Consider the following 13,401-nt stretch of genomic DNA (forward strand, 5'->3'; position numbering starts at 1 on the left):
CTGTCCATGAATGATTTGGTCAGTTTTCACAAGCAGTATCTGAATGACACGTTGTGGTTCTCTAGCTATGCAAATCTGTAGTTACTGTTTATATTTTCAGAACTTTGGAGCTTTGTTCAGCCAAAGAAGTGTATCATTTGAAGTTTTATTATTTAAATTGGAGTGTCTCCCACTACACATGCCAGTGGTAAAAAAATATCAGGCAATATTTAGCATGGTGTCTTCTCTTGCAAATTACTTTCTTGGCATTTTGCAATACATATTTCCACAAAAAGTTAATGCAATAAGATTTTGTTTGAGAGTGAGTGAAAAAAAATCATCCCATGTGAATTTCATCATTATTAAATAAAACAGGGTGGCACATTGCTCAGTTTTATGAAAAATGTGTTACATTTGTTTTGACATCAATGTATATCCACAGTATTAAACAAAGCAGGATGGCGCATTGTTCAGTTTTATGAAAAATGTGTTACATTTGTTTTGACATCGATGTATATCCACAGTATTAAACAAAGCAAGATGGCACATTGTTCAGTTTTATGAAAAATGTGTTACATTTGTTTTGACATCAATGTATATCCACAGTATTAAACAAAGCAGGATGGCACATTGTTCAGTTTTATGAAAAATGTGTTACATTTGTTTTGACATCGATGTATATCCACAGTATTAAACAAAGCAGGATGGCACATTGTTCAGTTTTATGAAAAATGTGTTACATTTGTTTTGACATTGATGTATATCCGCAGTATTAAACAAAGCAGGATGGCACATTGTTCAGTTTTATGAAAAATGTGTTACATTTGTTTTGACATCAATGTATATCCACGAGACAGATAAATGTTCCTGCAAGATAATCGTAAGAACATTCCATCTTTAGGTTCCACCTCTTCTAAAAGTGTCATTATTTTTCTGAAGGCACATTTTTTCTTTCATCTTCCTGCAAAAAAGGTAACAGTTAGATCACTTAGAATAAGTTGTTGATTTCTTTGTGTGTTTTATTGCTTAGTAGCCTGGCATTTAATTGGTATGTCAGGCAGAATTTGATGAGATCTCTGTAATCATAATCCACTCAAACATGCCAGTAACATGGCAGGAGGTCTACAGATTATTGCATGGAAATCTGCCAATAATTCAGTGTCAGAATCCTACACCATAAACATATTTGCCATTAAGTGATAAGCACATACCTCTTTATTGTGATGTGTAATCTACTACACAGACCATTTTGTCTAGAATTACACAATGGTCAGTAACATATTTTCTTGATGAGGATAGTTTGGTGTAGCTTAATAAAAATTAGATTTAGTTTTTTTGCAGATTAACAGTTAAAACCATCTAACCTATGTCATAAATGATAAATAGTATATGGGTCTAGGAGGGTATGTAGCTTTAATGATACGTAGACAATAAGAATAGTGTAGCCCCCCTCCCCCCTTCATCATTATTCACTGTGAAGCAGCTATTTTTATTGCTCTGGTTTGCTAATCCTAGATAAATGCACTTTCATTTTGTGCCGCTGCCGGATCTTTTGCATTATATGAGCTTGTAACTTTCCACAGGAGTAATTCACTTACTTGAATCATGGCTAATCGTACTGCAGTTGCCTGATCCCTGTTCAACAAATGAAGGACGCCTTGAGGAATGTTTTGTATGAATAGGTATACTTCTGCACTACAGTGCAACAGTGTATGATTTGTAGAGACAGCAGCTTAATTTCAAGAGTTGTTGTGTCACTGCTACAAAACATTAGGGACCTCTAGGTTAGAACTATAAAGAGGGAGGTGCTAGGGTACAGCCCCATGATTGGCTGCTGAGGGTTCCCTACTTTCACTTGAGTTACACTTTTCTGAATTTTGGGTGCCAAAACGTGTTGCTCAAAAAACATGAAAAACACAAAACGATCTCTTTTTGCAAGCAAGCCCAATTGTATTCTCCATGCCAAGCCCCTACAACCCATAAATTATATTCTGAGTTCACACTCACACCACAGTGTGGAAAAAATGGACCCCCCCTCTGAAAAAAACACCATCAGTTTGCTCAATCCAATTAATTGCAGTTAAACAAACTGCAGTCTAAACTCCACAATAAAAAGTTACTCATCGGCAAAGGCAGAACTGAAATGTGTGCATAGTGGCTAGTGAACCATACTGCATAAAAAGCTTAAAAGGCAAGTTTTCATTCCCTGCATTTGAAAAATTAACATTTCAAGTTAACAAATTTCTAATGACTGAGGATCAGAGGGCCATGTTCTACTCAGTACCTCTTAACACCCTTCACAAGAACAACTCTCATGTGCTTTATCCAGCAGTGGTTGTCTTCTTAGGAGGCAAGGAAATTATGGATTGGCAACATCCATGTAAGGAGATTGTAGATCATTTCCATGAATGTCTACCTCAGGTCAAACTTGATTCTTGTAGTTACACCATGCAACCAGTTGGACATACAGTTTTACTACAAGTGATCAAATGCTAATTGCTCACAACACAGTTGCTTGATGTTACTTTCTCTAATTGGTAAGTCTCCTTTCTCAGTCCCCACTGACCTGATCCTAATGAATTACCTACCCATCCTACCACCCAACCTTATTGAACTATTTAGTCCTACCAGAAATGTCTTCCCACTCCTTAAACTTAAAGTCCCTGATCATTCCCTAATCGTAAACACACTGCGTACTCACTAAACCTAAAGCCCCCTCCTCATAAACCTAAATCCCTTACTGATTATTGCCTAAATCCCTAAACTGCCCTCCCACACTCTCCAGGCTTCCAAAAAGCTGCACACTAACCTTAACCGAACCCTTCTACTGTGTTCAGGTGAGATGTGGTAGCTTCACTCTCTCACCATGTCTGCCATGCCTTCACCTGAACATGTAGTTGAGTTTCAGTGTGAGTGCCTGGCTGTAATAGCTACAAGATACCTGCATCCCTGTGTGTAAGATAGAGCTGTTCATGTATCTGGGACCCAGGTGCTTCTAATAGACACAAGATGTACAAAGTCTTGCATCCACCATACCTGACCTGCTGGAAGTGACGTACAAGCCAGACCCAGACATACATTTTCAGATCACTCACATGATGAGTGTGTTTTATTCTGTCTATCTATAAAAGGCATTGGACTATCCTTAATAAAGTTGAGTGAAATGTTTAGACAAATGCATGCCAAAGGGTAGATTGCATTCAATAATGTATTTGGTAATGTATGAATAAAGGAGAATTAGGACGTATTTGGATCTAGTGGACATGCCTTTAGAAATTAAATGAGTCAGACTTAAGGCGCTTTGAACTACTGTAGAGACATGATGTCTGGGATAGCTCTGTCAAGCGAAAGCTGAAAGTAAAACCAACCAACCTGCCAAACATGAACTGGGAATTGCTATGCTTAATGTATGTACACTGACAGGACACAGCTTGGAAGTGGGTAACATGATGATATGGAGGAGGCTGGACATCCTATGTATCCAAAAGGTGAGATGGAAGGGCAGTGCAGCAAAGCCACTTGGCTTGGGATCCTGAGTCTACTACTCAGGCGGAGGGCAGGCTAGAAATGGTGTAGGAATTGTGGTAAGAGAAAGGCTTCAGAAGGCAGTAAGGGATATCATCAGAATTAATGATAGACTCATGGCAGTCATACTCCATTGTAATGATAGGGCAGTATTCATAATCTCAGCCTATGCCCCACAGCAGGGTTGTGATAGTGAGGAAAAGAGTGCATTCAGACAGCAGTTGGAGGACCTGCTAGATAAAGCAGGATAACATGAATTGGTGTTGATGATGGGTGACTTGAATGCACATATTGGGACAGACAGGACAGGATATGAGGATTGCCTGGGTCCACATAGGTGTGGCAAGAGGAATAAAGAAGGAGAAGCCATTCTGGACTTCTGTCTGGCAAATGGCTTGATAGTAGCCAACACATGGTTCAGAAAGAGAGACAGTCACAAGATCACATACAAGAGTAGTCAACATGCAACTCAGGTAGATTTCCTCCTAGTAAGGAAAAGACACTGGGGTAGAATCTATGCTTGCAAAGTCATCCCCAGTGAAACAGCAGCCCGCAGCATAAACCACTAGTTGCCACAATCAGCTGTAAGCAGTGGTCAGAGAAGGATCTAAGGTCAACAGAGACCAGGCTCAAGACCTGGAAGTTGACTGGAAAGAAAGTACAACAGTTCAAGGAATTACTCAGGGCACTAGCACCCCAAGAAGAGGATGAAATAGGTGGAGTTGAAGAAGAATGGCAGCACCTAAAAACAGCATGTGTTAGGACTACACAAAAAATATGTGGCCGAGCTGATGATGATGATGATGATGTAGAGACATGATGGTCAAATGATGAGGAATTATTAACAAGAATATTTAGGTCTCTTATAGCAGTGTCTGTTTGTAAGGGTGTTTCACCTATATGATATATGGAAATGTTTGTTTATCAAAACAAGCTATGTTATATTTTTCACATTTAATTTGAGGCCATTGTCCTTGCACCATTGTTAACATGATATAAACCAGGTTAGAGCAATTGTGAGTCACAGGAAGACTGAACAACACCCAGTTTACAGATGACTTCAAACCTAGATAACCATAAGCCAGGAGTGCAATAGATACCAAGCAGGAGAGAGCCAATATTGAGCACTGTGGTATACCACTGGTAACTTTTTTTGCTTTCAGAAGTGGCACTTACAACTGTAAAACTGTGGGCTATGTCAAACAACCAGTTAGCTATCCACCATATCTCTCAACCTGGAAACATCAAAAATCTGGACAAAAGCCCATGAAAAATAGGTACAAATCTATATGCTCAATCAAATTTGCGTACATAATTATGTAACCCCACCCACTCCAATTGAATTGCAGGATATCAACTTTCAAATGCAAACTGAAGAATAGACAACTAAAATATGGCCCCAGACCCCCCCCACTAATCCCTTCAGCAATATGTCTCCAAGTATGTACAAGCACCAAAATTAAATATTTCCCCAAGTGATCCATTCCCTCAGTGGGTTCAGGTATGCACATGCACCAAAATGAAACATTTCCCTCACCCCAGTGATTCATTCCTTTTAGTAGTTTCAAGTATGTACAACTTGCAAGCATCAAAATGTAACATTTCCCCCACCACCCATTCTCTCAGTGGTTTCAAGTATGCACACAAACACCAAAATGAAACATGTCCCCCAGACTCCCCACTAATCCCTTCAGCAGTATATCTCCAAGTATGTACAAGCAGTTTTTAATGACAGTTATGTATGACAACAGTGACTCATTCACTCATAACACCCACAAATATATTTACTAGTTACTGATTGCTGTTGCATTTCATTAACTACATTAGTAGGAATTAGTGTTAGTACAATCAGCATTACACACAGGTGTTAACATATGTGACTGCTTTTACATACGGTTGTTCCCGACATGCAGGAGACTAGTGGATAAGTAAGTGTCTGCTACTGCTAAGATTAACCTGTAATCATACAAAGATTTCGTCCAATACAAAAAAGGTTGTCTTCTGATTAATATAAGTGGGAGGAAACCAGAACACCTGGAGGAAACTCACAGAAATGTTAAATAACTAAAAAATAAATAAATAAATAAAAGAGTAAACTATTAAAATTAAAAAAGAAAAAAAAAATACCCTTTTCTTTTTCTCTGAGTAGCCTGCCCTCAACCTTGAAGACACACCTTTCAGTCTAATCAGCAGCAATATTACCACCAATGCAATTCAAAACAGTGGCACAGCATTGCAAGTCTCTGGGCTTAAAGGTGCATGGCATTTTAAATGCTGGTAAACTTGGACTCAGATTCAGCAAAGTATTGTGTGCTCTCTCGTTTACCTACTAGCAGCAGCTAGCTACTGATCACAGACTTCACATCACACGGTGAAGTAGAATCGTTTATTTATTTATTTTACGTACCTGGAGTTCGAGCCATTGGAGAAAGTAAATCTTCTCATCCTAGCTCCTAAGAATGGAATGGATTCCTCCTAGCTAGTGCAGACAGGGGTGGGTGCTGGGCAGCCTCTTCCTTTAGTTCTACACAACTGAAATAAAAGTTTTCACACACAGTCGTACAACTACAACCCCAGACCAGAGTCCGCTCACTGCTGCTGCTGCTGCTACATTATACAACCAATTCAATTTGAGCACCAGGAGGAAACCCACACCAATGTTAAATAAATAAAAAATAAATTAACTAATTCAACTTAAAGTAGAAAAAAAAATACATTTTCCTTTTTCTCTGAGTAGCTTGTTCTAGAAGACACACCATTCAGTGACAGTGTAATTAGCAGCCAGCAATATCCCTCAATGCAATTCAACACTGTCACGGGATTACAAGTCTCGGAGCTTAAACATGACATAACTTTTGGTATGGTAAACTAGGAATCAACAAACTAATGTGTTCCCTTTTGTACTACTGCTAGCAGCAGCTAGCTACTGATCACAGACTTTACACAGTAGAATCATTTGTAATACGTACATTTTTTTATTCTTTTTTTTGCTTACTGTACCTGGAAGTTGAGCCGCTGGTGAACAAAGTAAATCTTCTCATCCTAAGAATGGAATGGCTTCCTCCTAGCAAGTGCAGACACTGGGTCCTGGGTGGAGTTTTCTTTAAAGTTCTACAGAAACAGAACTTAAAATTTTTCTGACACAGTACCAGAGTCCGCTTGCTGCTGCTGCTGTTGCTATAGTAAATGCGTTATACAATCCAAATTACAGACAGCCTAACCAAGTCTCCAAGCAAGTCCAACAGACATGAAGCTGACTGTCATTATGCACACCTCTGCATGGTGACATCGCCCATTATTTAAACCTGTAAATATAAATTAAAAAAAAAATTGAAAACAATTGGAAGTTGAAGGGGCCATTCAGGAATTTGTGGCACCCCATTATTTTGCCCATAAAACAGGTAAAAACCAAGGAATTTGGTACAATTGAGAGGTATGCTATCCATCAAACAGCATAAATATCTACATTAAGATTTACAAGTGTGTCAAAGGTACCTGCATGAGGAATAATGTAAAAGGCCTCGGCCAAGTCCATTGTTTCAGTTACATTTTAAAAGAAATGAATGAGGTTAAAAAGGCAGGACCTTCTTTGGACAAAGCGGAATTAGCGAAGGTGCAGGGTTAAAGGATTTTCAATATCCCAATTAATGAGGTCTGAGGTAATATGCTATATTGCTTTCCAAATGAAGCATAGAAGACTAATAAGTCAATAATTGCCAAGGTCCATAGTTGGGACACTCTTTGTATAACATTACAACTGGCTTCGGGAAGGTAACCAGAGGAGATTCTTAGATTAAAAAGGTTAAGTAGAGATTCAGACAAGCCATTTTCAGTATTAATAATTAGGCAACCTGGCATATTATCTGGGTAAATGGGATAAATGTTCTTATCTTTTGAAAAGACTGACAAAGCTTGTTCCACAGTAATTAAAGGGGGTGGCTGAGCTTGTGAAATATGTGCAACAGCTATAACTGTTTGCACAAATTTTTTTCAGGCAAGATATTAGCTATTTCCTTTGAGTCTGAGTGTCCAATGTCTCTGTAAATACACATATAAGATTGTGTTCAAGTTGCATGACAGCTTCATTTTTGGACATTTTTGAGGCTCCTGGCATTGAAAAGAGCCACCTAATTTGTTCCAAATATTTTCTAGGTTGGAATGTCCATCACATGGACTCTGTCTAAAAAAATATAATATGGGGGCAGCAAAGACTTTAGCCAGGATGCAAACGCTTTGGTAAAAGAGGTGCTGACCTTCCCTGGCAAACCAGGAAGGCCTGTCAACTATCTCATCTCAAGCTGACACATACTGAATCCACCTAGAATGACACCAGCTACTTAGCCATTTATTAAAGTCAATTATCTTGTCTTTAAATGTTGGCATTATTTTGGGTGATGGCAAAATACCACTCAAGACCAAGGTCTGTCCTTCCACAGGCACATACATAGCAAGATGAAATATATCCTTCTCCGTATCCTTCTGTATGTCCCTGGAGAGACTGCCTAAGGTCATTCACACCCATGTGGTTCACTATCAGGTCATAATTATATTTGTCAGGATGTGAGAATCTAAGAGACATAGTTGCATCGTGAATCCTGGCACAAGAAAGACAGTTGTTACTCTATTATGCTCCAACGTGGTAAGGATGATGACCATATGCCTAACAAAAGAGTCACCTATTACTAAAACATTACTGTAGTTAAATGCTGTCTCAGTAGGCCATAAGTCTATAATGTTGTGAATCTTAGAAGTATGTGTATTGACTGTGGGTGTAAAGTGAAGGTAGGTTTGTGGCTGTGTATACTAATGTCTGATGTTTCTTTTTTCTTTAGCCTGGGAGGCTTAGGCATTGTTCTGTTAACAACCTCAACATTACTTTGCTTAATAGAAGTGCTCTGTGCTTTGTTTGTATGGGTGTTGTGCTTACTGATTGTGTTCTGAGGTGAGAAGTAGCCTCCAAGTTAAGTAAATATTAACCTGTCTCACATAGTGAATCATTGTGAAGCTGTAGGTAAGCCTGGGACACTTACTATCCTCCATTAAAATATCCAGTGCTATCAGGCTGGCTACAGATGTTCCTAAAGCTGAATGTGTCTCTGGCCAGTGAAGATGAAGGGATAAAACATAACAGGATATGTTACAACTTACTCTGAATGTAAACAAAAGAGTTATAATCGATTGGACTAGAAAAAAGTGATAATATCAGATATGGTTTAAGAATATGAGTTTTGACTACTGTAGTACTGACAACTCCAAAAAAAGAAATGTTAATGTGACAGACATACATAGGATCAAAAAGGAAATTAGCAACAATGGTAAATTTAACCAAATAATTTTATCCAGTAGGCTAATGTGGTTTCTGTCAACCAAATGATCAGTGGATAATTTAACTCAGTAGATCCAGGTGTAGTAAAAGTAATAGCTACAGGTAATATAAAAGAGTAGTTTCAATTACGGTAACTATAAAAGTGCAGCATAACAGTTAGCTAAGCAATAAAAGTACATCACAAATGTAACCCAGTAGTTTTCAGTGCAGTCCTGTAGTATATTTAAGTGCTGTAACAATACAGTAATCAGTAGCAAGCAGAAATGTAAAAGCACCAGTCATCAAGAAGCATTACCAATGAGTGAGACAGTAAATTAATCTGTTATATACCTAGCATCAGTAACAGGCAACGCTGCAGTATTATCTTAGATGCTGCCAGTACTGAACAACAGTAGCATACAAACAAGGGTCAATAGTACAGAATTATTTTAAACTTAATAACACTACAGTCAGCAAAGAAAAACTGAACAACAATGCAATATTAAGGAGGCACGATACTGCAATATTATTTAAACTGACTAACACAGCAGTCAGCAGAACAAAGGTGTTAATGTCAGAAATGTGACCATGAGAAATGTAGTCAGTAAGTTTCTAAGCTAAAAAAGAGACAATGATTTCATTGTATGAAATAAAATAGCACTAAAACAACAGTAGTACAAACAGGTTGTGACAAAGAAGACACTGAAATGTATTTCATATACAATGAGGATGAAGAGGGGCTTTACATGTTATAGAATAGGCAACTTTGTTGTATACCTAATAGGGTAAAGACAGTTATTGATTAACTGGTTAAGCTTAATGGACATGTTGCCTTACCTGTTATAGACTAGGCTCATTTGTTGTATACCTAATAGGATAAAGACAGTTATTTCTTAACAGGCTAAGCTCCGTGTACAAGTGTTCCTTTTTTGGGAAACCCACTATCTGGTTAAGTGACTTCCTCAGAGTCTCACACTTTGCATGTGGAAATCGAAGTATATGAAGTAAGTACCACAGGAAGAAGTTCATTATCAGATTGCAGTCTTAACCCTGTAAACCAAACTGTCAGTTAACCTAGTGACTATAAAAGGAAACCGCTTTTGCATGCTACAGAGCATCTGCAGCAGTGTATTCATGAGATGCAGAGGCATGTTCTGTGACTCAAATACAAGCTTGATGTCAGGAATGGTGGATGAGGGGCGCTATCAATTTACTGCAAAAAAACTGCAAGAATGTGTCTAATGTTTGAAATATCAGCTGATGGCTGTTTTACTATCACAAATAAAGGAAACTGGCAGTAGTGTTATGCAGTAGTTTCACTTTAACATTATTATTATAAATAATAGTGAAGGTTTAAATACAGTCCTGGAGGCATAACATTCTTACAAAACCTGCTCTCTGTCAAAACAGACAATTTTAATGTAACAAAATCAGATATGTAGGGTAAAATACTGTAAATATAGAATATGTGTAAATTATAACATAAGCATCGCAACACGTTTACTTTCTATGACTTTATCATCCCTGTAAACCTACTGTTTCACAGAAAAAATAATTTGTATAAATCACAGATTTCTGAATAATGTAAATGTTTATGTATATATATTTATATTTGCTGTTGTTATTTTCAAGCTGTTATACCATGTCCAAAAAGCTGTACAAATGGGATTTGCTATACCGATTTGATGAACAAGCAGACAAAATGTCAATGTGACAAAGGCTATACAGTTGATGCGGAAGAGAAAAATTGTATAGGTGAGTAAAAATTAAGTTTTTGCTGACCATGATCCACCAAAATGGATAAAGGCAAAGCCATTTAACTTCTTGTTGCTACTGTAAACAAGTAACTTGAACGGCAAATTACTGTAAGCATTCAAGATTCAACTTTTATAAACGGCATGAGGCAGTGTGGTGGTATCTAATACAGTGCATGCCTTCAGTTATCTGTGTTATTGTGGACCCAGGATAATCAGGTGATGCATTTGCAAGGAATATGGGTAATTATAAAATTTAGAACAGTTCAGATGTTCTTTTTTTGTACCACTGCTAATAACAGAAAGTCATGTTTGAAGGGTACAATTCAGGACAAAAAGAATGTGGTAGACTTCAATATACTTTGCACTAGAGATAATTTACCATTAAGTCTAGCGTCTTAATTGCCCATGTCAACAGCCTTTAAAAAAACATAGACAACAAGTCAGCAAAAGATTAACTCATGATCCAGTCTGTCTTCTTTTATATCATATTAGAAATTATCTATTGTATTGTATTTCTTTGCTACTAATTCTTTAAATGAATAATACAGCAGTGGGCTTTCTGTATGACAACATAACAATGGATGATCTTACTGTTCCAATTGTTATGTTATTTTCCAGATGATTCTCACAAAGAAACCGTCAGTAAATTCCTGTTTTGCACCCCAGTTTTTTGTGCCTCCTAAGAAGCAGTCATAATGCCAAAAGTCTCACGTATTATAAACACGTTTGTTTATACTTTCACGTTAAGCAAGTAGAAGTGAAATACGTAAGTTTTAAATTAGTGCACTCCCCACATAAAAACTCAGGAACAGTCTCCACGGTTTGCAGAGCTTACTATAATTCCTACTGAATAGGTGCTTAATTAGCGCACTCCCCACATAACAACTCAGGAACAATATCCACGGTTTGCATAGCTTACTATAATTTCTTCTGAATAAGTGCTTACCCACATAAAAACTCAGGAACAATATCCACAGTTTGCAGAGCCTACTATAATTCCTACTGAATATGTGCTTAATTAGCATACTTCTCACATAAAAACTCAGGAACAATATCCACGGTTTGCAGAGCTTACTATAATTCCTACTAAATAGGTGCTTAATTAGCACACTCCCTACATAAAAACTCAGGAACAATATCCATGGTTTGCAGAGCTTACTATAATTCCTACTGAATAGGTGCTTAATTAGCGTACTTCCCACATAAAAACTCAGGAACAATATCCACGGTTTGCAGAGTTTACTATAATTCCTACTGAGAGGTGCTTAATTAGCACACTCCCCACATAAAAACTCAGGAACAATATCCACGGTTTGCAGAGCTTGCTATAATTCTTACTGAATAGGTGCTTAATTAGCACACTCCCTACATCAAAACTCAGGAATAATATCCACGGTTTGCTGAGCTTACTATAATGCCTACTGAATAGGTGCTTAATTAGCACACTCCCCACATAAAAACTCAGGAACAATATCCACAGTTTGCAGAGCTTACTATAATTCCTACTGAATATGTGCTTAATTGGCGTACTTCCCACATAAAAACTCAGGAACAATATCCACAGTTTGCAGAGCTTACTATAATTCCTACTGAATAGGTTCTTAATTAGTGCACTCCCTAATAAAACTCAGGAACAATATCCACAGTTTGCAGAGCTTGCTATAATTCATACTGAATAGGTGCTTAATTAGCACACTCCCCACATAAAAACACAGGAACAATATCCACGGTTTGCAGAGCTTACTATAATTCCTACTGAGTAGGTGCTTAATTAGTACACTCCCCACATAAAAACTCGGGAACAATTTTAACAGTTTGCAGAGCTTACTATAATTCCTACTGAATAGGTGCTTAATTAGCACACTCCCCACATAAAAACTCAGGAACAATATCCACATGGTTTGCAGAGCTTAATATAATTTCTACTGAATAGGTGCTTAATTAGCACACTCCCATACACAGAAAAAACTGAAAAAATATACGATATTTACATTTTTTTTTACAACTGTTACTTTATTATGTTAAAGAAAGTTGTTTTACTACACATGAGCAAAAAAATTAGAAACACGGGCAGGCATTCAGAAAGGGTGACAGAACTATTGCAGTGAATCTGCAAAGTTGCAAAATCACTATGGTGGGTAGTCTGTATAGGTACATTACTTGCTAATGAGAGATTCTATGAGAATGGTCTATGCTAATTAGCAGTGGGCAAAACCCTGGATATGCCTGTGATAAGCGGATTTTTGCAGCCGAATGATTCAGAGTCAGCTACATAACTTAACAAGGCAAGTGGTGTTATTTAACATGGCCAATATGCCACATTCTCCAGTTGTTTCCAAACTAAGAGACAGTGTTTTAAATAAGTACTGGGGTTTGAATCACTTGGCTACTTAATCCTCTTCTCCGGGGGAGTGTACTAGTGGTAATTACACACAGCTGAAGATATGCAAACTAGCTAATAATAAGGTCTTTCTCACTGTAGGCAGTCATGTCATTGAATCAGATTTCCTGCTTTCATGTAAACTGCAACCTTTTGCCAGGTCTGCTTACTTAAGAGCACAGACTTTTTTAATACCCAACATGGATTCTGTGGGAAACAGGATTGCAGTTCAATATTCTGAGAATGTAATAAACAGACAGCAGTAAATAAAAGGAAAAGCAAAGTGTATTAATTAGAATATTCCGACATTGTAATTGTCACTCATATATCATTTATGTCAAGAGGAACACATTTTAAAAACAGATGTGCTAGAACTCAATATTTCTAACAGCATATTTAGCACCACTTATATTTGTATTTTTTTCAGTTGCTATTTTTTCTTAATGCCTGGTTGA

At 37.5% G+C, this 13,401-nt stretch overlaps 1 protein-coding gene across 1 annotated transcript in view; it reads left to right on the forward strand.

The window, feature by feature from the left end:
• The window catches only part of LOC122801232 (mucin-like protein), a 468,953-nt gene that overhangs the window by 51,609 nt on the left and 403,943 nt on the right, over positions 1–13,401 (forward strand). The window contains exon 5 of the mRNA XM_044070784.1: positions 10,442–10,564. Coding sequence (XP_043926719.1) covers positions 10,442–10,564 — 123 coding nt within the window. The remainder of the gene's footprint in view (positions 1–10,441; positions 10,565–13,401) is intronic.

The sequence above is a fragment of the Protopterus annectens genome, chromosome 4.part1, assembly GCF_019279795.1.
Source record: "Protopterus annectens isolate FY-2018-M chromosome 4.part1, PAN1.0, whole genome shotgun sequence".
NCBI lineage: Eukaryota > Metazoa > Chordata > Ceratodontiformes > Protopteridae > Protopterus > Protopterus annectens.